The sequence below is a fragment of the Artemia sp. Qi Xiang Cuo genome, chromosome 9 (assembly GCF_049724085.1).
Source record: "Artemia sp. Qi Xiang Cuo chromosome 9, ASM4972408v1, whole genome shotgun sequence".
NCBI lineage: Eukaryota > Metazoa > Arthropoda > Branchiopoda > Anostraca > Artemiidae > Artemia > Artemia sp. Qi Xiang Cuo.
The window spans coordinates 37,996,319-38,022,084 of NC_142802.1; the positions used below are offsets into that span (position 1 = coordinate 37,996,319).

The window sequence follows — 25,766 nt, forward strand, 5'->3', positions numbered from 1 at the left end:
GAGGCTTTGGAGTCATAAAAATAATAATTTTAGGCTTATCTTTCAACAGAGACACTGGGGACTTATGAATAATTGATCTATATTTAGGTAGTTTATTCATCCCTGAGATAAATCCTGCATCCCTTTGGGATTCACATAATGGTACTCGGCCACAACCACTCAGATCAAACAGAGCTTGCGCGCAAGAAGCAGTGACTAAATTTGACGAAGCTTTTCTAAGTAACTAGTTCCATTTGATTGTTCGGCGAATAAAAAAAAAAAAAAAAAAAAAAAAATAACAAAAAAAAATTCACTAGCAACGAACGAAAACTTCGGGTTTTGCTAATGCTAGATTTTGGTGAGTGGCTCAATCTCGGAATTAGTTTTGCTAATTTTGGTTTTTACGTTTTTTTTCTGCTGGGTTTTCGCATTGATTGTTTTTTTCCGAGTTGTCTTGTCCACATTTTTATGGCATTTTCTTCAAATTTCTCTGATAACACTAAAGAACAGAGGCGATTATCCTCTAAAAAAGTTCACCTTTCGTCCAGTATTTTTGTTGCCTTAAACAACTCCGTTGTCGATATTTATTTTTTCAAATTTGTTTGTGTTACTAAAAATACATTTGATTAAAATCTTGCAAACGCACGTTCTTCTTTCTTCTTCTTTCAGAGGTTAGACCTCCTGTTTTATAAAAATAAAAGCTCTGAAAATTTAGAGCTCTCAGGTTTCAAAAGTAATATTCCCATTTCTGTAGTTAGTTGGTAGACTATCGAAAGGTGTTTGTTAAATGTCACCAATGTAGCTTTCTAAAATTGACTTTTTACTTTTAGCGAAACTAATAGCTTAGAAGGGGGACTGCTGATAGAAGTTTGGACCAAAGGCCTGATATGGGATAAAGTTCTTGGATATCACTGGATACCTCTTCAACAAATACCATTCACAAACGAAGTATGTGTTTTTCTTTACATATCTTATACTCAATAGCCAGGGCAGTGCCAAGATTCTGCATCGTCCCTAGACTATTAAATATTTGGGGCCCTTCGTACCTTACATATTCTATTGGAAAATTAAGTTGAACCGAGTGTCAACTTGTGTCAAAAAATATAAATGTTTTTACTTTTATAACTTTAATAAATCAAATAATATTAACATTTTCATTAATAAATATCAGTAAATGTATATTAAACTGAAAGTGCATATTCATTTGTATTTTTTTTTTCAGTAATGTGCAAATTATGTTCTGGCCTTGGGAAGGCATAGAGGTATTGAGCCTTACTCATGTTAATTTCAGATCGTTTCTAGTTTGACTCTGTTATATATTGTAATTTCTGTACTGTAATTTCTGTTCGTTTTGGGTATCATTTACTTATCGATGCTAATTTGTGGTAGTATTACGCTTGGTAGATTATTTGATTTTATTTTTGCTCATTTTTGGCTTAATGGAGTTCTTTACTTTTCTTTGGAAAGCGTATTTTGTGGAAAAAGTTTTTTAGTTAATTTCTGTTTGTTTTATATTGGCATGGTCTTTTCAGGGAAAAAGAAAATAATAGTTTAGATCTTTTCGTTTTTAAGACTTTATAGTTTGGCCTACTATTTGTATGCTGGAGAAAATTTTTCAGCAATTTTTAACAAGATACACCCTTTTAAAAATCTGGAGACAAATAGTAGTGTTTAATTTAGTTTCATACCTCCTCTAGTTGACCTGAAATAGAAAACTTGATACTATTCGCAAAAAAAATCTGTTTACTTTCTTTTATAGCTTGGATACACCTACGCTATTTTGATTTGGTTAAATTTTAAGAGCAGAAGTAGCCCCGGAAGTTTGAACGTAATACCTTCAGTTGTTCTTGGGATACAGCTGAGATGCCTTATTGGGAATTAACATTAACAGAGTGCATTTTGATTTAATCTAAAGGCAACATCTAGTTTTTAAACATAATGGGCAAATGGGAGGGTGGGCGTGGGAGGGGGATTAGCTGCCCTCCAACCACTTCCAACTATTAAAAAGGGTGCTAGCCCTTTCTATTTTCAATCGAATGAGCCATTTTCGAAGTTTCTACGACAAATCCTTCGATACGAAGTGCCCTAAACAAAAAAATAATAATAATACACTGTACCCACATCACTCTTTACTATAAAAATGTCAAGCCTTCCAATCCCTTTCGATTATTAATAAGGGCACTAGCACTTTGAATTTCCAATTGAATGAACTTTTTTTGAGTTTCTACGTCAACGCTTTCTATAAACACCTTATATGCCCCCAGGGCATAAATTAAAACCCTTGTCATCAGGACTCTGAGGGGGTTGTCATCCTCAAAGACCTAATTTCCAGATCTTTCAACTACGTTGAACAAAATGGCTAACTCAAAATTTTGATTGGATGTGTTTTAGGAAATGGCGGACGTAAGAGGGGCATTAGTTGCTCTCCAATCACTTTCAACTCTTAAAAAAGGCACTAACCCTTTCAATTTCCAATCAAATGAGCCCTTTTGAAATTTCTGCGACAACGCTTTCTATAAAAACCTTATATGCTCCCAGGGCATAACTTACAAGCCTTTCTCTGAAGGTTGGGAAGGGGGGGGGTGCTTTCATCCTCAAAGATCTAATTTCCAGAACTTTCAACTCCGTTGAACAAAATTACTCTCTCAAAATTTTGATTGGATGTGTTTGGGAAATGGTGGGCGGGAGAGGGGGGTTAGTTGCCCTCCAATCACTTTCGACTGTTAAAAACTGCACTAGCCCTTTAAATTTCCAATCGAATGAGCCTTTTTTGAAGTTTCTATGACAACGCTGTCTATAAAAAACTTATATGCCCCCGGGACAGAACTTACAACCCTTGCCATGAGGGCTGTGGGGAGAGTGTCAACTAGAAAGACATAATTTCCGGATTTTTCAACTACGTTGAACAAAATGGCTGTCTCGAAATTTTGATTGGATGTGTTTGGGGAAATAGTGGGTGTGAGAGGGGGTTACTTGCACGCCAATCACTCTCAACTATTAAAAAGGGTACTAACGCTTAATTTCCAATGGAATGAGCCCTTATTGAAGTTCCTACGACAACGCTTTCAATAAAAAAAAAAAAGCTTATATGCCCCCAGGGCATAACTTACAACCCTTGCAATGAGGGCTGTGGGGGAGTGTTATCCTCAAAAACATAATTTCTGGACTTTTTAACTACTTCGAACAAAATGACCATCTCAAAATTTTGATTGGATGTGTTCGGGGGGCAGCTGAAAAGGGTGTGGGGGAGACCAATTACTCCCAACCAATTTTAAACATAACCATCAATATGGCCTGAAAGTTTCAACTTAATACCCAAAGCATGCATATAGTGAGTTTTAATTTTGTTTGGAATCTCCCTCAACATTTCCTGAAAGTTTCATCTTAAAAGTTTCACAAAATAGCACAATCACACGAGGGTCAAACAAGAAGGAAAAGCACTAAAAATTTGTCTTTGTTTCTCACGTAATATGAACGGGTTAATTTCAAGGAAAAGTTAGTCATGCCTAAGACGACAACAGATATTCTTCCACCTTCTTCTACTTTCAGACGGTCTAATTTGACTTTGTTTTACAAAAATGTATCACACGCAGGAAATAACCTTTGGCTTTTTCTTAGTGTAGATAATAAAGAACTGACCAAAGGATATTAGACAGGAGTGTCACTCAAATATGACACAGAGAAGGAACTTTTCATAAGATATAGGTGACATATTGTCTTGACAAAAGATACATTTGCTCTATTTTCTTGGATATGATGATGAGACTTTAGTCAAAAATTGTATCTTATTTCTAACACTTGGTTTTGTTCATTACTGAAACACTCAGATATCGCAACACCCTTTCAAATGAGCCCTTGAACATCTATGAACTTTCAGCCCCCTCCCCCTACCAGAAGTGACAGAAAAAAAATGAAGGAAAAAAGGAGAAACATAACTGCATCTCATGTGAAAAAGTTATTTTCCTTTTTGCTCAGGACTGAGGACTGTGATTCTTCTAAATAAGCTTTTGGGTATGGTGATTCCTACGGTGCAATTTCTCTTTCGATCTTGATGTTTCCACTCTCTATGATGTTTCAGTGCCCCACTAGCGGTGACCAAAAAAGCAGAATGAAGAATAAAAAAAGGAGACACATTACTGATGCTCATGCGAAAGAGTTATTTTCCTCATGGCACGAGATTGGAGACTGTAATTCTCCTATAGTAGGATTTCGGTCATAATAATCCAAATAGTGCAGTTATATTTCATTCTGGCACCATTATTTTGGAAATTTTGTGTTTTTGCAATAAACTTTTACCATTAAGACTAATCAAAATCTTAATGACCATTCGTAAATCAGCTTCAAATGCCGATTTTTCCTCGTTTGACAGTTTACTTTTTTCTTTACTAGGTTGCAGCTACCTCTGCAACCATGACTTCAAAACACATTTTTTAATTTAAGGTTGCTATGGGCTCGAGTCCATTCTTTACAAGGTTGTAGCATATGCTGACTTGAATTGACTTGAGGCTCCTGCCGCAACATATATGGTGAAGAGAGCATAGCAAGTTTGCTCCTTCAGGTGGACTGATCTGCTGCTATGAGGGGGGCCTTGAAAGCAACAATGTTGGCCATATTGAGAAACATCTGAAGGCTGTCCTTCCAGTGTATCCGAGTTCTACCCCTCGGGCGTAACCAACCATGGGATGTGGGCCGAAAGTCGTATATAATTCTAGCAGGGGATTCTAGGCTATTCCCAGACAGCGTACTAACCATTTTGCCACAGGCGCTTGTACGAAACTTTCTTGTAACTACATGGTTGTAAATTATGAAATATTAATGAAACATAAAGACCATGCTAACCTTGGAAAATGCAGGATAATTGAAGTCAAATATCAGCAAAAAATTCAATCGTTTCAAAAAAAAAAAAACAATTTGAAATTATAGGCAGACTTTTGTGTCATTTTCTATTTCTTTTCTGGGGTTCAAAGTTTAAGGTGTTTCGATAAAAATACATGAAACGATTTTGTAACTCAAATATGTCAGCTAAGCCAAATATGGATGGATGATACATGGATGAATGGGAATATTCGTAAGAAAAGGAGATGGACAAACGATCGGAGAGTTTGCAGGGCAATTTGTGTTGAGAATGGAACTTAGTGAGTAAGAGCAAAATGCCTTTTATTACTCACAAAATCTCCCCATCGGAGCCCATCCATTCGACGGGGTTGCTTTGTCTGGCAGGCGTCTATTTTGATCAAGATGTTGGATCTGACGGGCCATGTCTCAACCACGTAAAGCAGGACTGAGCTAACGGATAAACTATATATGCGCATCATCATGTGCCTAGAAATATGGGGTGATCTCCAGATGGCATTCAGTCTTCTGACGACAGAAGGAGCTTTCACGATTCGGCTGCCCAGTTACGCGTCCACATACCCATCATTAATAATCACAGAGCCGAGATAGGTGAAGTTGGTAAAAACTTCAACATGGGCTCCACAAGCTGTAATGAATTTTGGGGGACTAACTGAGGCTGACAGTTTGACTGCCATTATCTTTGGTTTTTGCCAATTTGCTTTAAACTCAACTTTTGCAGCTCCTTTCTGCAAGACATCAGGGCATCTATTAGCTGTTTCATCGAGTCAGTAACGAGTGCAAGGTCTTCTGCGAAGTCAAAGTTGGTCGGGACTCGATCTTCTAATGGGAGGCCAAAGGGCAATCGATCGGTTGTCCGAGTCATGATATGGTTTATGACATAATAAAACAATTCTGGGGCGACAGCTCATCCTTGTCACAAACCATTTTGGATGCTAAATGACGTTCTCCGCTTTCCATTTTCTTGAATGCAGCTTTTGGTTTCCTTATATAGCTTTTCATAGAGTAGGCAATATTTGGCTGGGAATCCAAGGGAGGGGACTGTAAGCAATAAACGTTTACAGTCGACCGAATCAGAGGCAGCCTTATAGTCCACAATAACTATATAAACTGGTCTACAGAATTATTTTGTCTTTTCCGCCAACTATTGCACTGTAAAAATTTGTTCAACAGTAGACTTCGATAGGAGAAGACGATATCCCTCACCAATGAATTCAGTTCTATCCCTAGCTAGATGGGTTTCTGTTATTTTGGTAATAGAAATGCGGAAGTGTTTAAAATCCATTGCCAAAAGTGACTTTGCTCTGGGATAATTCAACGAAAAATATTCCTGGAGGCAATATGGAGGCTACCTTGGTCAGGGATATTCAAACGATGGTCCATTTTCTATCCAGGGACAGGCAAGGGTCTTGGAGTAAAATGCGGTTAATTATCCGATGCAGTTCTATGTTTTTCACTGTTATCAATTTTAGGTTAAGGGTTGTAAGCTCAACCGATCCTAGGCCAAGGATTTTATTAGAGCTAGATGAAGCCTAGATATTGAAATCTTTGGGATAGACTCCACCCACTTCATTAGGTTTGAGCCACCCTTGTAAAAGAACGTTTGGTTAGGGAAAATCCCGTATCCAGAGGCACGTAGTCATCAGATAGAATCTGCCTCATCCCGGATGAACTCCACTCACCTCATACAGAGGCCCTTGTCTATAAATATGGGTCTTACCGCAGCTATACTGTAGTTGTCCTCCATTAGAAGATCCTCCCACGATGGGGTTTCGCTTCGCGATGCAATTTATCCCATTGCTGGGAGAAAGTTTGTAACTCAAGGGATGGGTCCACACGCCTTTGAGCTCTGCTAAGTGTACATCCAAGGGGTCTTATTCCTCCTCTTCTAACAGTAATATTCCTCGTTGATCAAGAGAGGGAAGGAGAGGTGTATTTCTACTGTATGGGGTTTTCGGTTATGATGATCCCAATAGTGTGTTTTATTTTTATCTGACACCATTTTTCTTGTACATCAATTTATTTTAGAAGTTTCCTTTATGGAAATCTATAATTTATTTTATTAAATTCATGGAATGATCTAATTTATTTTACTTTTACAATAGCTATTATTATTGTAATTATTAGGAATAATAGTTATCATACCTGAATCAGCTTCAAATGGAGATTGTTCCTCACTTGATAGTTTTTTTAAACACCTTTTTGAAATTTTTGTTTACTATTTGCTAAACTTTGTTCTTTACTAAGTTCCATCTAGACATCGTAATCATGATTAGATTAATTACATTTCATAATTGACCATTTTCATCTATCTTTGACGGTATTTTTGTGTTGAGATTCACTTTTATTTTTGTAGATCATAGAAATGCTTAAAAAATGGTTCTCAATTTTATCTCTGGCGATTTTAAATGTTTAAGTTCATACAAAACTTTTTCCCAGCAGTGAATTTTCTAAACTTTCATGACATTAGGTTTCCCATTTGCAAAATAGCAATAGCAACTCTTCTGGAAAAAGAGTTAAAAAAAATATACATGCTCTTGACTTTCACTATAAGCATTCAGTAGCTCTAAATTAAAGCCCATAGTAATTACGGATTAACTTTAATTTTTACCCTTTGAACTTTTAGATGGGTGTTACTTATTTTTTAATTTCTTTTAAAACTTCTACAAACAGTAGCTTGCTATTCCCAAAAGTCAAAAATAAGAGAACTAATATTTTACAGAAAGGGAGTAAAAAACCATTTAATTAAACTGCGGTTTTCAAACATAAGAAAATGGGTCTGTTTTGTTCGTTTTATTACCTTTTAATTACTTATATTACTATATTCTCTGTTAAAAGATTCAAAATCGTGTTTTTCATTTCCTTAGCTATGTGCACAAATTTAAATATTGAATCAGGTTGTAGCCTAACTATATCAGGAATCATGTTTTATTTTTTAATCTGCTGTTTTAGCTGCTTCTTGTTCGTAAAAACCAAGTCTTCCGAAGAATAAGCATATATGAATTTCATCTTGTTTTGTTTTCTTTTATAATAATAATATACTTAAACCTTTAACAAATACATTTTTTTTATATCAACACATTGTAGTTCTTCCTTCGATTTCAGTTATAAGGATATGGAATCTAATCACTTTGTAGAACAACACTTTAGATCTAAAGAACACCAATGAAAGTAATAATATATGAAATCAGCACAGCAACATTGGAATGCAAACCTCCAATTTAGCGACTTATTATATATCTAAGCTATTATCTAAATATCTAATGTCTAAATGTCTAAGTTGTTTAGGGTAAGATACTAAGAGCTTAAGCTAAGATATTAAGTTAAGATAGTCAAACTAGTCACGATATTATTGTTGCTTAACTTAGGATAGACACGCTAGTATAAGTTAAGATAGTAATATCAAGATAGCCAACTTAATTAAAGAACATTCTTCCTCAAGTAAACGAAACTATAAACAACCATTACAGTGATTCAAAGATTATAAAACAAATGATGAATAGGCATCCTATAGCGGTTTTAGGCGTTTACTTCCCCCCCCCCCCGGAAAACTCCCCGTGGAAAATAGCACACCGCAGAAAATATCTCACGGGAAAACATCCCTTCCCTTGGAAAATATATCCCCTCTGAAAGAAAATTATTCCCAACAATTTTCTCCTTACTGAAAAAACCCCCAGAAAATCTCCCCTGAAGAAAACTCCCCCGTGAAAAATTTCCATGTGTTTCCCATTAACATTTACTATCTGTAAGCAATGGACAAATTGCGAAACTTAAAAAGGAACTTAAGCTTCTACAATGTAGTACTTCGATTGTTTTGCAGTTAATTAGAGAGAGAGATACCTCAAAGTGTACATTATAATGCAGAAACATCCCAGATCTCGTTGAGCCATCGCATAAATACGGAATTAGTTCTAAGGGAGAGATGAGGAGAGAGGGGAGGTAGAAATTTATGTAAAATCACCAGGGCAGTAACCAAGATTTTTTTTTTTGGGGGGGGGGGGAGTGTTGGTTTGCTGGGGCACAAAAGAAACTTTTAAAAAACGCATCAAAATGAGAAATTGATATCTACTCCCTTATGATTTCTGGGAATATTTCTGTTCTACGCTGTTATTATGAAAGTAAAGAGTAATATTAAACCCCAAAATTAGCAGAATTTATTCTGTATAGGAGGGGGACCTCTCTTTCCTCATTCGCACGTCCACCTCATGGTTGCAGAAACTTCAGAGGTGCTAATTAGATTAGAAATTGAGAATTCTAGTCCTTTTTTTAAGTAGTAAGTACATATGGAATTTGGGTAGATTATGTTCCCTGGCAGCTTTCCAGTGCATGTACCTATGGATCTGGTTTGGTGGGTATAATCTATTCCATGACACCTTTCCAGTGCATGTACCTATGGATCTGGTTTGGTGGGTATAATCTGGTTTGGTGGGTATAGTCTGGTTTGATGGGTATAGTCTGGTTTGATGGGTATAGTCTGGTTTGGTTTTTAGGGATTCCCCGCCTGTTCCTAAACATTGCAAAAAAGATAACAGTATGAACGGGGGATTCCCCGCGCAAATTTGTTTCAACTCCAAGTTTTTCAACCAGACTGTTTTTTTGAAAGCATAGTGTGTACATGTGTGTAGGCTTTGCTATTAAAAACTTGGACACTACAATCAGAATTGTTTGATTGACATTTAAAAAGGGGTAATGAGATTTGCGAATTGGAATAAAATTTTTTAACTAGAATTGGCTGAAAAGGGTTTTGGGGGAGATGGGGTGATTGTGTACTGTATAATACACAATTGATGTTTGGACAGTGTTGTCAGTTTAAAATAGTTTAACGTTCCCTTCGTTCCCCCATTTCTGAGGGCAAGGGAGGGGGGGGGTCAATTTTGGAGGGAAAACCGAAAATACTCAGAATTGAAAATAAATGGGAACTGCCTCAAGGGGAAGGCTCAGAGGCCCTTCGTTCCCCCCTTTCTGAGGGCCGGGGCGGGGGGGGTAAAATTTTGAGGGAAAACAAAAATACTCAGAATCGAAAATAAATAGGATCTGCCACAAGGGGAAGGCTCAGAGGCCCTTCGTTCCCCCATTTCTGAGGGCAGGGGAGGGGGGGTCAATTTTGGAGGGAAAATCAAAAATAATCAGAATCGAAAATAAATGGGATCTGCCTCAAGGGGAAGGCTCAGAGGCCCTGCGTTCCCCAATTACGGCGGACCGGGGCGGGGAGGAGTCAATTTTTGTGGGCAATTCAAAAATACTAAGAAACAAAAATAAATGGGATCTGCCTCAAGGGCAAGGCTCAGAGGCTATTCGTTCCCCCATTTCTGAGGGCAGGAGAGGGGGGAGGCGTCAACTGTGGAGGGAAAAAAAAAAATACTCAGAAATGAAAATAAATGGGATCTACCTCAAGGAGAAGACTCAGAGGCCCCTCCTTCCCCCATGTCTGAGGGCAGGGGGGGGTCAATTTTGGAGGGACAACCAAAAATACTCAAAATCGAAAATAAATGGGACCTGCCTCAAGGGGAAGGATCAGAGGCCCTTCATTCCCCCATTTCTGAGAGCAGGGGGAGGGGGGGGGGGTCAATTTTGGAGGGAAAACCAAAAATACTCAGAATCAAAAATAAATGGGATCTACCTCAAGGGCAAGGCTCAGAGGCCCCTCCTTCCTCCATTTCTGAGAGAAGAGGAGGGGGGAGGGGGGGTCAATTTTGGAGGGCAAGCCAAAAATACTCAGAATCGAAAGTGAACGGGATAGGCCTCAAAGGCAAGGCTCAGAGGCCCCTCCTTCCCCATCAGAAAAAGTTTTAACAAGAAATTTCTGAAAAGTATTTTTTTGGGGGATGGAGCGATGACAGATTGGATGTCAAAGACTAGTAATAGTGCTGTTCTGTGGTACGAATTGCTTGTGAAAAACCCGAATGAATTAGTTGAAAATAAAGTTTTAACAAGAAATGTCTGAAAAGTATTTTTTTCTGGGGGGGGTGGGGGCGATGACAGAGGGGGTGTCTTAGACTAGTTATAGTGCTGTACTGTGGTACGAATTGCTTTCGAAAACCCCGGATGAATTAGATGAAAAGAAATTTTTAACAAGAAATGTCTGAAAAGTTTTTTTTTTGGAGGGGGGAGGACGATGACAGAGTGGATGTCTTTGACTAGTCATAGTGTTGTACTGTGGTACAAATTGCTTTTGAAAAACCCAGATGAATTAGTTAAAAATAAAGTTTTAACAAGAAATGTCTGAAAAGTATTTTTTTTGGGGGGGGGGGGGTGGGGCGATGACAGAGTGGATGTCTTAGACTAGTGATAGTGCTGTACTGTGGTATGAATTGCTTGTGAAAAACCCAAATGAATTAGTTGAAAATTAAGTTTTAACAAGAAATGTCTGAAAAGTATTTTTTTGGGGGGTGGGAGGCGATGACAGAGTGGATGTCTTAGACTAGTTATAGTGCTTTACTCTGGCATTAATTGATTTAGAAAACCCGGATGAATTAGTTTAAATAAATTTTTAACAAGAAATGTCTGGAAAGTATTTTTTGGGGGGGGGGCAGCGATGACAGAGTGGATGTCTTAGACTAGCTATAGCGCGGTACTCTGGCATGAATTACTTTAGAAAATCCGGATGTATCATTTTAAATTAATTTTTAACAAGAAATGTCTGAAAAGTATTTTTTTGGGGGTGGGTGCTATGACAGAGGGGATGTCTTAGACTAGTTATAGTGCTGTACTCTGGCATGAATTGCTTGAGAAAAACCCGGATGAATTAGTTGAAAATAAAGTTTTAACAAGAAATGTCTGAAAAGTATTTTTGGGGGGATGGAGCGATGACAGAGTGGATGTCTTAGAATAGTTATAGTGCTGTACTCTGTCAGTAATGGAGTACAAAAACCCGGATGTATTATTTAAAAATAAAGTTTTAACAAGAAACAACTGAGAAGTATTTTGTGGGAGGTGGGACGATAACAGAGTGGATGTCTTAGACTTGTTATTGTGCTATAATCTGGCATTAATTGTTCTATAAAACCGGGTTTATTTTGTTGAAAATAAATTTTAAAAAAGAAATTACCGAAAAGTTTTTTTTTTTTTTTTTTTTTTTTGGTAAACACAATTTGCTGAAATAAAATCGGAACTCTTAAAATCACAGCTCAAGTTCAGTAAATAGTTCCTTTGTTTTTTTTTTTTAAAAAACGATTGGATGAAATAAAAGCGGAACTTTTAAAATCACAACAACTAATGGTCAGTAAATAATTCCTTTGTTGTTTTTTTTTGTTGAACACGAGCTATTGTAGAAAATAATTTCAAAGTACAAAGTCACATGATAGTTACGCTATTTTAGAAAATAATTTCAAAGTACCAAGTCACATTATATTTATGCGATTATAGAAAAGAATTTCAAAGTACCAAGTCACATGATAGTTACTCTATTATAGAAAATAATTTCAAAGTACCAAGTCATATGATAGTGATGCTCTTGTATAAAATAATTTAAAAGAACACTTTCATATGATAGTTACGCTATTATAGAAAATAATTTCAAAGTAAAAAGTCACATGATAGTTAAGCTATTATAGAAAATAATTTCAAACTACCAAGTCACATGATAGTTACACTATTGTAGAAAAAAATTTCAAAGTAACAAGTCACATTATAGTTACGCTATTGTAGAAAATAATTTCAAAGTACCAAGTCACATGATAGTTACGCTATTATAGAAAATAATTCCAAAGTACCAAGTCACATTATAGTTACGCTATTGTATAAAATAATTTCAAAGTAGCAAGTCACATGATAGTTACGCTTTTGTAGAAAATAATTTCAAAGTACCAAGTTACATTATAGTTACGCTATTGTGGAAAATAATTTCAAAATACCAAGTCACATGATAGTTACGCTATTGTAGAAAATAATTTCAAAGTACCATGTCACATGATAGTTACGCTTTTGTAGAAAAAAATTTCTAAATAACCTGTAACAGGGTAGTTACGCTTTTGTAGAAAATAATTTCAAACTATCACCTTGAATGATAATTACACTCTTCTACAATATCGTTTCATAGTAGCCAGTACCATAATAAAAACGACATTGTTGAATATGCATACAATTCACCCAGTCCATGTATAGATTCGCTTTTATAGAAAATAATTTTAAAGTACCAAGTCACATGATAGTTACGCTTTTGTAGAAAATAATTTCAAAATACCAAGTCACATGGTAGTTACGCTATCGTAGAAAATAATTTCAAAGTACCAAGTCACATTATAGTTACGCTATTGTATAAAATAATTTTAAAGTACCAAGTCACATGATAGTCACGCTTTTGTAGAAAATAATTTCAAAGTACCTAGTTGCATGATAGTTATGCTTTTGTAGAAAATAATTTATAAGTACCAAGTCACATGATAGTTACACTTTTATAGAAAATAATTTCAAATTACCATGTCACATGATAGTTACGCTATTGTAGAAAATAATTCCAAAGTACCAAGTCACATGATAGTTACGTTTTTGTATAAAATAGTTTCAAAGTAGCAAGTCACATGATAGTTACGCTTTTGTAGAAAATAATTTCAAAGTACCAAGTTACATTATAGTTACGCTATTGTGGAAAATAATTTCAAAATACCAAGTCACATTATAGTTACGCTATTTTAGAAAATAATTTCAAACTACCAGGTCCCATGATAGTTACGCTTTTGTTGAAAATAAATTCAAAGTAACAAGACACATGATCTTTAATCTATGACAGTAAATAATTTCAAAGTAGAATGTCACTTGATAGTTACGTTATTGTATAACATAATATCAAAGCACCTAGTCACTTGATATTTACTTTATTATAAAAAATAATATAATAGTACAGTGTCAAATGATAGTTACGCTATTGTAGAAAATAATTTCAAAGTACCAAGTCACATGATAGTTACGCTATTGTAGAAAATAATTTCAAAATACCAAGTCATATGATATTTACGCTATTGTAAAAAATAATTTCAAAGTACCAAGTCTCATAATAGTTACGCTATTGTAGAAAATAATTTCAAAGTACCAAGTAACATGATAGTTATACTTTTGTAGAAAATAATTTCAAAGTACCATGTCACATGATAGTTACGTTTTTGTAGAAAATAATTTCAAAGTACCACGTCACATGAGAGTTTCGATATTTTAGAAAATAATTTCAAAGTACCAAGTCACATGATAGTTTCAATTTTGTATATACTAATTTCAATGTACCAGGTCACATGATAGTTACGCTATTTTATAAAATTATTTCAAATTACAAAGTCACACGATAGTTATGCTATTATAGAAAATAATATAAAAGTACCAACTCAAATTATAGTTATGATATGGTAGAAAATAATTTCAAATTACCAATTCACATGATAGTTACGATTTTGTAGAAAATAATTTCAATGTACCATGTCACATGATAGTTACGCTTTTGTAGAAAATAATTTCAAAGTACCATGCCACATGATAGTTACGCTATTGTAGAAAATAATTTCAAAGTATCAACTCACATGATAGTTACGCTATTGTAGACAATAATTTCAAAGTACCAAGTCACATGATAGTTACGCTATTATAGAAAATAATTTCAAAGTACCATGTCACATGATAGTTACGCTTTTGTAGAAAATGATTTCAAAGTACCAAGTCTTTTTACCAAGTACCAAGTACCAAGTCTCAAAGTACCACCCTTTTTTGGGGGGTGGGGGCGATGACAGAGTGCATGTCTTGGAATAGTTATATTGCTGTACTCTGGCATGAATTGCTTTCGAAAACCCGGATGAATTAGTTGAAAATAAAGTTTTAACAAGAAATGTCTGAAAAGTATTTTTTTTGTGGGGGGGGGGGGGGGGGGCGATGACAGAGAGGGTGTCTTAGAATAGTTATAGTGCTGTACTCTGGCATGAATTGCTTTCGAAAACCCGGATGAATTAGTTGAAAATAAAGTTTTAACAAGAAATGTCTGAAAAGTATTTTTTTTTTGGAGGGGGGGTGAGGGCGATGACAGAGTGGATGTCTTAGACTAGTCATAGTGCTGTACTGTGGTAAGACATGATAGTTACGCTATTATAGAAAATAATTTCAAAGTACCAAGTCACATTATAGTTACGCTACTGTAGAAAATAATTTCAAAGGCCAAGTCACATGATAGTTACGCTTTTGTAGAAAATAATTTCAAAGTAACAAGTCACATGATAGTTACGCTTTTGTAGAAAATAATTTTAAAGTACCAAGTCACATGATAGTTACGCTATTATAGAAAATAATTTCAAAGTACCAAGTCCCATTATAGTTACGCTATTGTAGAAAATAATTTCAAAGTACCAAGTCACATGATAGTCAGGCTTTTGTAGAAAATAATTTCAAAGTACCAAGTTACATTATAGTTACGCTATTGTAGAAAATAATTTCAAAGTACCAAGTCACATTATAGTTACGCTATTGTAGAAAATAATTTCAAAGTACCATGTCACATGATAGTTAGGCTGTTGTATAAAGTAATTACAAAGTACAATTTCACATGATATTTACGCTATTGTAGAAAATAATTACAAAGTACCAAGTCACATGATAGTTACGCTATTGTAGAAAATAATGTCAAATTACCAAGTCACATGATAGTTACGCTATTGTAGAAAATAATTTCAAAGTACCAAGTCACATGATAGTTACGCTATTGTAGAAATTAATTTCAAAGTACCATGTCACATGATAGTTACGCTTTTGTAAAAAATAATTTCAAAATACCAAGTCACATGATAGTTACGCTATTGTAGAAAATAATTTAAAAGTAACAATTCACATTATAGTTACGCTATTGTAGAAAATAATTTCAAAGTACCAAGTCACATGATAGTCACGCTATTGTAGAAAAATAATTTCAAAGTACCTAGTCGCATGATAGTTATGCTGTTGTAGAAAATAATTTAAAAGTACCAAGTCACATGATAGTTACGCTCTTATAGAAAATAATTTCAAAGTACCATGTCACATGATAGTTACGCTATTGTAGAAAATAATTTCAAAGTACCAAGTCGCATTATAGTTACGCTATTGTAGAAAATAGTTTCAAAGTACCAAGTCACATGATAGTCACGCTTTTGTAGAAAATAATTTCAAAGTACCACGTTACATTATAGTTACGCTATTGTAGAAAATAATTTCAAAGTACCAAGTCACATTATAGTTACGCTAATGTAGAAAATAATTTCAAACTACCAAGTCACATGATAGTTACGCTTTTGTTGAAAATAATTTCAAAGGAAGTAGTCTCTTTATAGAGAATCTTTTGTTTAAAATAATTTCAAATTAACATGTCACAAGAGAGTTGAGCTATTGTGGAAAATAAAAGCAAAGTGCAATGTCATTAGAGATTTACTATTGGGTTGAAATTAATTTCGATGAACAATGTCAAATCATAGTTACGCTATTGTAGAAAATAATTTCAAAGTACCAAGTCACATTATAGTTACGCTATTGTAGAAAATAATTTCAAAGTACCAAGTCACATGATAGTTACGATATTTTAGAAAATAATTTCAAAGTACCAAGTCACATTATAGTTACGTTATTGTAGAAAATAATTTCAAAGTACCAAGTCACATGATAGTTACGCTTTTGTAGAAAATAATTTCAAAGTACCATGTCGCATGATAGTTACACTTTTGTAAAAAATAATTTCAAAGTACCAAGTCACATGATAGTTACGCTTTTGTAGAAAATAATTTCAAAGTACCATGTCACATGATAGTTACGTTTTTGTAGAAAATAATTTCAAAGTACCAATTCACATGATAGTTACGCTATTGTAGAAAATAATTTCAAAGTACCAAGTCACATGATAGCTACGCTATTATAGAAAATAATTTCAAAGTACCAAGTCACATGATAGTTACACTATTATAGAAAATTATTTCAAAGTACCAAATCACATTATAGTTATGATATTATAGAAAATAATTTGATAGTACCAAGTCACATTATAGTTACTTTTTTGTAGAAAATAGTTTAAAAGTACAAAGTCGAAGGATAATTATGCTATTGTAGAAAATAATTTCAATGTACCATGTCACATGATAGTTACGCTTTTGTAGAAAATAATTTCAAAGTACCAAATCACATGATAGTTACGCTATTGTAGAAAATAATTTCAAAGTACCAAGTCACATGATAGTTACGTTATTGTAGAAAATAATTTCAAAGTACCAAGTCACATGATAGTTACGCTATTGTAGAAAATAATTTCAAAGTACCAAGTCACATGATAGTTACGCTTTTGTAGAAAATGATTTCAAAGTACCAAGTCTTTTTACCAAGTACCAAGTCTCAAAGTACCACCCTTTTTTGGGGGGTGGGGGCGATGACAGAGTGGATGTCTTGGACTAGTTATATTGCTGTACTCTGGCATGAATTGCTTTCGAAAACCCGGATGAATTAGTTGAAAATAAAGTTTTAACAAGAAATGTCTGAAAAGTATTTTTTTTTGGGGGGGTGGGGGCGATGACAGAGAGGGTGTCTTAGACTAGTTATAGTGCTGTACTCTGGCATGAATTGCTTTCGAAAACCCGGATGAATTAGTTGAAAATAAAGTTTTAACAAGAAATATCTGAAAAGTATTTTTTTTGGGGGGGTGAGGGCGATGACAGAGTGGATGTCTTAGACTAGTCATAGTGCTGTACTGTGGTACGAATTGCTTTTGAAAAACCCAGATGAATTAGTTAAAAATAAAGTTTTAACAAGAAATGTCTGAAAAGTATTTTTTTTGGGGGGGTGGGGGGTGGGGCGATGACAGAGTGGATGTCTTAGACTAGTGATAGTGCTGTACTGTGGAAAGAATTGCTTGTGAAAAAACCAAATGAATTATTTTAAAATAAAGTTTTAAAAAGAAATGTCTGAAAAGTATTTTTGGGGGGTGGGGGCGATGACAGAGTGGATGTCTTAGACTAGTTATAGTGCTGTACTCTGGCAAGAATTGCTTTAGAAAACCCCGATGAATTAGTTTAAAAAAAGTTTTAACAAGAAATGTCTGAAAAGTATTTTTTTGGGGGGTGGGGCGATGACAGAGTGGATGTCTTAGACTAGCTATAGTGTGGTACTCTGGCATGAATTGCTTTCGAAAACCCGGATGAATTAGTCGAAATAAAGTTTTAACAAAAAATGTCTGAAAAGTATTTTTTTTGGGGGGTGGAGCCAATGACAGGGGGGATGTCTTAGACTAATTATAGTGCTGTACTCTGGCATGAATTGATTTAGAAAAAAAAGGATGAATTAGTTTAAAATAAATTTTAAAAAGGAAATGGCTGAAATCTATTTTTTGGGGGATGTAGCGATGGAAGAGTGGATGTCTTAGACTAGTTATAGTGCTGTACTCTGGAATGAATTGCTTTCGAAAAACCGGACGAATTAGTTGAAAATAAAGTTTTAAAAAGAAATGTCTGAAAAGTTTTTTTTTTTTTTTTTTTTTAAACACAATTTGATTAAATAAAAGAGTAACTCTTAAAATCACAACTCAAGGTCATTAAATAATTACTTTTTTTTTTTTTTTTTTTTTGTTAAAACAAGATTGGCTGAAATAAAAGCGGAACTTTTAAAATCACAACAACTAATGGTCAGTAAATAATTCCTTTGTTGTTTTTTTTTGTTAAACACGAGCTATTGTAGAAAATAATTTCAAAGTACCAAGTCACATGATAGTTACGCTATTATAGAAAATAATTTCAAAGTACCAAGTCACATGATAGTTACGCTATTTTAGAAAATAATTTCAAAGTACCATGTCGCATGATAGTTACGCTACTGTAGAAAATAATTTCAAAGTACCAAGTCACATGATAGTGACGCTATTGTAGAAAATAATTTCAAAGAACCAATTCACTTGATAGTGACGCTATTATAGAAAATAATTTCAAAGTACCAAGTCACATTATAGTTACGCTACTGTAGAAAATAATTTCAAAGTACCAAGTCACATGATAGTTACACTATTTTAGAAAATAATTTCAAAGTACCAAGTCACATGATAGTTACGCTTTTATAGAAAATAATTTCAAAGTACCAAGTCACATGATAGTTACTCTATTTTAGAAAATAATTTCAAAGTACCAAGTCCAATGATAGTTACGCTATTGTAGAAAATAATTTCAAAGTACCAAGTCACATGATAGTCAGGCTTTTGTAGAAAATAATTTCAAAGTACCAAGTTACATTATAGTTACGCTATTGTAGAAAATAATTTCAAAGTACCAAGTCACATTATAGTTACGCTAATGTAGAAAATAATTTCAAACTACCAAGTCACATGATAGTTACGCTTTTGTAGAAAATAATTTCAAAGTACCAAGTCTATTGAGAGTTTAGATAGTGTAGATATTTATGTAAAATTAACAAGTAACTTTATAGTTAGTCGTTTGGAGAAAATATTTTCATAGTAGCATGTCACATGATAGTTAAGCATATGTAGAAAATAATTTAAAAGTAAAAAGTCACATGATATTTACGCTATTGTAGAAATTAATTTCAAAGTACCAAGTCACATGATAGTTACTCTTTTGTATAAAATAATTTCAAAATTCCAAGTCACATGATAGTTTCGATATTTTATAAATTAATTTCAAAGTACCAAGTCACATTATAGTTACGCTATTGTAGAAAATAATTTCAAAGTACCAAGTCACATTATAGGTACGCTATTGTAGAAAATAATTTCAAAGTACCATGTCTCATGATAGTTACGCTTTTGTAGAAAATAATTTCAAAGTACCAAGTCACATGATAGTTACGCTTTTTTAGAAAATAATTTCAAAGTACCATGTCACATGATAGTTACGCTATTGTATAAAATAATTTAAAATTACCATGTCACAGGATAGTTTAGCTTTATTATAATAAAATGTAAAAGGACATTGACACTTGATAGTTATGCTATTATATAAAATAATTTCAATGTAACAAGTAACATTATAGATTAGCTAGAGTATAAAACAATTCAAAAGTGCAATTTCGCTTGAGAGTTACGCTAATGTATAAAAACATATAAAAGTAAAAAGTCTCATGATAGTTACGCTATTGTAGAAAATAATTTCAAACTACCAAGTAGTATGATAGTTTCGATTTTGTAGAAAATAATTTCATAGTACCATATCACATTATAGTTACGCTATTATAGAAAATAATTTCAAAGTACCATTCCAAATTATAATTAAGCTATTGTAGAAAATTATTTCTAAGTTCGAAGTTACTTGATAGTTAATCTCATTTAGAACACAATTTAAAACTAACATGTCAAATTATAGTTAAGCTAATGTAGAAACTAATTTAAAAGTAAGAATTCACACGATAATTAGGCTTTTTTATAAAATGTTTTCAAATTACCAAGTCAAATTATATTTAATCTATTGTAGAAAATAATTTCAAAGTACCATGTCACATGATAGTTAAGCTATTGTAGAAAATAGATTCAAAGTCCCATGCCACATGATAATTAAGCTATTGTAGAAAATAATTTCAAAGTATGAACTCATATGATAGTTACATTAATATAGACAACAATATCAAAGTACCATGTCACATGATAGTTAAGCTATTATAAAAAATAATTTCAAAGTACCATTTCACATGATAATTACGCTTTTGTAGAAAATGATTTCAAAGTAACAAGTCACATGATAGTTACGATTTTGTAGAAAATAATTTCAAAGTACCATGTCACATGATAGTTACGCTTTTGTAGAAAATAATTTCAAAGTACCAAGTCACATGATAGTTACGCTAATCTAGAAAATAATTTCAAAGTACCAATTCACATTATAGTTACGTTATTATAGAAAATAATTTCAAAGTACCATGTCACATGATAGTTACGCTATTGTAGAAAATAATTTCAAAGTACCAAGTCACATGATAGTTATGCTTTTGTAGAAAATAATTTCAAAGTACCAAGTCACATGATCTTTACGCTATTATAGAAAATAATTTCAAAGTACCAAGTCACATGATAGTTACTCTATTTTAGAAAATAATTTGAAAGTAACAAGTCACTAGATAGTTACGCTATTGTATAAAATAATTTCAAAGTACCAAGTCACATGATAGTTACGCTAATATAGAAAATAATTTCAAAGTACCAAATCACATTATAGTTACGTTATTATAGAAAATAATTTCAAAGTACCAAGTCACATGATAGTTATGCTATTGTATAAAATTATTTCAAAGTACCAAGTCACAAGATAGTTACGATATTTTAGAAAATAATTTCAAAGTACAATTTCACATGATAGTTACGCTTTTGTAGAAAATAATTTCAAAGTACCAAGTCACTTGATAGTTACGCTGTTGTAGAAAATAATTTCAAAGTACCAAGTCACATGATAGTTACGCTATTGTAGAAAATAATTTCAAAGTACCAACTCACATGACAGTTACGATATTCTAGAAAATAATTTCAAAGTACCATCTCACATGATAGTTACGCTATTGTAGAAAATAATTTCAAAGTACCATGTCACATGATAGTTACGCTTTTGTAGAAAATGATTTCAAAGTAACAAGTCACAGTATACTTATGATTTTGTAGAAAATAATTTCAAAGTACCAAGTCACATGATAGTTACTGTATTATAGAAAATATTTTCTAAATACAAAGACACATGATAGTTACGCTCTTGTAAAAAATAATTTAAAAGTAACAAGTCACCTTATAGTTACGCTATTATAGAAAATAATTTCAAAGTACCAAATCACATTATAGTTACGTTATTATAGAAAATAATTTCAAAGTACCAAGTCACATGATAGTTATGCTATTATAGAAAATTATTTCAAAGTACCATGTCACATGATAGTTACGCTTTTGTAGAAAATAATTACAAAGTAACAAGTCACATGATTTTTACGCTATTATAGAAAATAATTTCAAAGTACCAAGTCACATGATAGTTACGCTATTATAGAAAATAATTTCAAAGTACCAAGTCACATGATAGTTACGCTATTATAGAAAATAATTTCAAAGTAACAAATCACATGATAGTTACTCTATTATAGAAAATAATTTCAAAGTACCAAGTCATATGATAGTTCCGCTATTTTAGAAAATAATTTCAAAGTACCAAGTCACATGAAAGTTACGCTATTGTTGAAAATAATTTCGAAGTACCAAGTCACTTGATAGTTATCCTATTATAGAAAATAATGTCAAAGTACCATGTAACATATTATAGAAAATGATATCAAAGTACCAAGTCACATAATAGTTACGCTATTATAGAAAATAATTTCAAAGTACCAAGTCACATGATAGTTACACTCTTGTAGAAAATAATTTCAAAGTACCAAGTCACATGATTGTTACGATATTATAGAAAATAATTTCAAAGTACCAAGTCACATGATACTTACGCTATTGTAGAAAATAATTTCAAAGTACCAAGTCACATGACAGTTTAACTGTTGTAGAAAATAATTTCAAAGTACCAAGTCACATGATAGTTACGCTATTATAGAAAATAATTTCAAATTAACAAGTCACATGATAGTTACGCTATAATAGAAAATAATTTCAAAGTAAAAAGACAAATGATATTTACGCTATTATAGAAAATAATTTCAAAGTACCGAATCACTCGATAGTTACGCTCTTGTAGAAAATGATTTCAAATTACTAAATCATATCATAGTTACGCTATTATTGAAAATAATTTCAAAGTACCAAGTCACATGATACTTAAGATATTATAGAGAATAATTTCAAAGTACCAAGTCACGTGTGTGTGTGTGTGTGTGTTTGTGGTCTATCGACCTAGTGGTACTAAAATATCGTAAGAGGGCCCATTTGACTGGAAATTAAATTATTATGTAACGATTTCTTCAAATAATATCAAGAGGATTTGTTTTTTACACTGCTCACAGTGTAGAATGTGCTACTAAAATTTTGTTTCAAAATATTTTTGGTCTATCGACCTAGTGGTACTAAAATATTGTAAGAGGGCTCATTTGACTGGAAATTAAAAGTTCTAGTGCCATTTTTAAGTGACCAAAAAGATTGGATGGTAAAAAGTTGGGTTGATCTAGGTTCACTTAGAGTGGCGCGCCACTCTAAGTGAACCTAGATCAACCCAACTTTTTGGATATCTCTCTCACTATGACTCTGTTTGTGTGTCGTGTCAAATTTTGTCTGCACAATTACGGAAAAAAGAGGCATGAGAGGCGGCGTAGTTACCATCCAATCTTTTTGGTCACTTAAAAATGGCACTAGAACTTTTAATTTCCAGTCAAATGAGCCCTCTTACGATATTTTAGTACCACTAGGTCGATGGGCCAAAAATATTTTGAAACAAAATTTTAGTAGCACATTCTACACTGTGAGCAGTGTAAAAAACAAATCCTCTTGATATTATTTGAAGAAATCGTTACATAAAAATTTAATTTCCAGTCAAATGAGCCCTCTTACGATATTTTAGTACCACTAGGTCGATAGACCACACACACACACACACACACACACACACACACACACACACACACACACACACACACACACACACACACACACACGTGACTTGGTACTTTGAAATTATTTTCTAAAATAGCGTAACTATCATGTGACTTGGTACTTTGAAATTATTTTCTATAATAACGTAACTATGATGTGACTTGGTATTTTGAAATTATTTTCTACAAGAGCGTAACTATCATGTGACTTGGTACTTTGAAATTATTTTCTATAATAGCTTAACGATTATGTGACTTGGTCCTTTGAAATTATTTTCTATAATAGCGTAACTATCATGTGACTTGGTACTTTGAAATTATTTTCTATAATAGCTTAACTCTAAATTTACATTGTACTATGAAATTATTTTCTACAATAGCGTAACTATAATTTGACTTGGTACTTTGAAATTATTTTCTATAATAGCGTAACTATCATGTGATTTGGTACTTTGAAATTATTTTCTACAATAGCGTAACTATCATGTGACTTGCCACTTTGAAATTATTTTCTATAATAGCGTAACTATCATCCGACTTGGTACTTTGAAATTATTTTCTACAATAGCGTAACTATAATGTGACTTGGTACTTTGAAATTATTTTCTATAATAGCGTAACTATCATGTGACTTGGTACTTTGAAATTATTTTCTACAATAGCTCGTGTTCAACAAAAAAAACAAACAAAGGAATTATTTACTGACCTTTAGTTGTTGTGATTTTAAAAGTTCCGCTTTTATTTCAGCCAATCGTGTTTTAAAAAAAAAAAAAAAAAGGAACTATTTACTGACCTTGAGTTGTGATTTTAATACTTCCGCTTTTATTTCAGCCAATTGTGTTTAAAAAAAAAAAAAAAAAAAAAAAAACCTTTTCAGACATTTCTTGTTCAAACTTTATTTTCAACTAATTCATCCGGGTTTTCGAAAGCAATTCATGCCAGAGTACAGCACTATAACTAGTCTAAGACATCCACTCTGTTTTCGTCCCACCCCCCAAAAAATACTTTTCAGACATTTCTTGTTAAAACTTTATTTTCAACTAATTCATCCGGGTTTTCGAAAGCAATTCATGCCAGAGTAGAGCACTATAACTAGTCTAAGACATCCACTCCGTCATCGCCACATCCCCCAAAAAATACTTTTAAGACATTTCTTGTTAAAACTTTATTTTCAACTAATTCCTCCGGGTTTTTCTCAAGCAATTCATGCCAGAGTACAGCACTATAACGAGTCTAAGACATCCCCTCTGTCATGGCCCCCCCCCCCCAAAAAAATACTTTTCAGACATTTCTTTTTAAAACTTTTTTTCGACTAATTCATCCGGGTTTTCGAAAGCAATTCATGCCAGAGTACAGCACTATAACTAGTCTAAGACATCCACTCTGTCATCGCCTCCCACCCCCCAAAAAAATATTTTTCAGACATTTCTTGTTAAAACTTTATTTTCTCCTAATTCATTTGGGTTTTTCACAAGCAATTCGTACCACAGTACAGCACTATCACTAGTCTAAGACATCCACTCTGTCATCGCCCCAACCCCCAAATAAAATACTTTTCAGACACTTCTTGTTGAAACTTTATTTTCAACTAATTCATCTGGGTTTTTCACAAGCAATTCGTACCACAGTACAGCACTATGACTAGTCTAAGACATCAACTCTGTCATCGCCCTCACCCCCCCCCCCAAAAAAAAAAACTTTTCAGACAATTCTTGTTAAAACTTTATTTTCAACTAATTCATCCGGGTTTTCGAAAGCAATTCATGCCCGAGTACAGCACTATAACTAGTCTAAGACATCCCCTCGGTCATCGCCCCCACCCCCCCACAAAAAATAATTTTCAGACATTTCTTGTTAAAACTTTATTTTCAACTAATTCATCCGGGTTTTCGAAAGCAATTCATGCCAGAGTACAGCACTATAACTAGTCCAAGACATCCACTCTGTCATCGCCCCCACCCCCCCAAAAAAATACTTTTCAGAAAAAATACTTTTCAGACATTTATTTTTAAAACTTTGTTTTCAACTAATTCATCCGGGTTTTCTAAAGCAATTCATGCCATAGTACAGCATTATAACTAGTCTAAGAAATCCACTCTGTAATCGCCCCCACCCCAAAAAAAATACTTTTCAGACATTTATGGTTAAAACTTTATTTTCAACTAATTCATTCGGGTTTTTCACAAGCAATTCGTACCATAGTACAGCACTATCACTAGTCTGAGACATCCAATCTGTCATCGCTCCATCCCCCAAAAAAATACTTTTCAGACATTTCTTGTTAAAACTTTTTCTGAGGGGGAAGGAGGGGCCTCTGAGCCTTGCCTTTGAGGCAGATCCCGTTTAGTTTCGATTCTGAGTATTTTTGGCTTTCCCTCCAAAATTGACCTCCCCTCCCCCCTCCTCTTCCCTCAGAAATGGAGGAAGGAGGGGCCTCTGAGCCTTGC

General features: G+C 33.5%; 1 protein-coding gene across 1 annotated transcript in view; it reads left to right on the top strand.

Annotated features, from left to right (window-relative positions):
• The window catches only part of LOC148948627 (protein unc-13 homolog A-like), a 139,738-nt gene that overhangs the window by 62,911 nt on the left and 51,061 nt on the right, over positions 1-25,766 (top strand). The window contains exon 4 of the mRNA XM_089094980.1: positions 810-927. Coding sequence (XP_088951106.1) covers positions 810-927 — 118 coding nt within the window. The remainder of the gene's footprint in view (positions 1-809; positions 928-25,766) is intronic.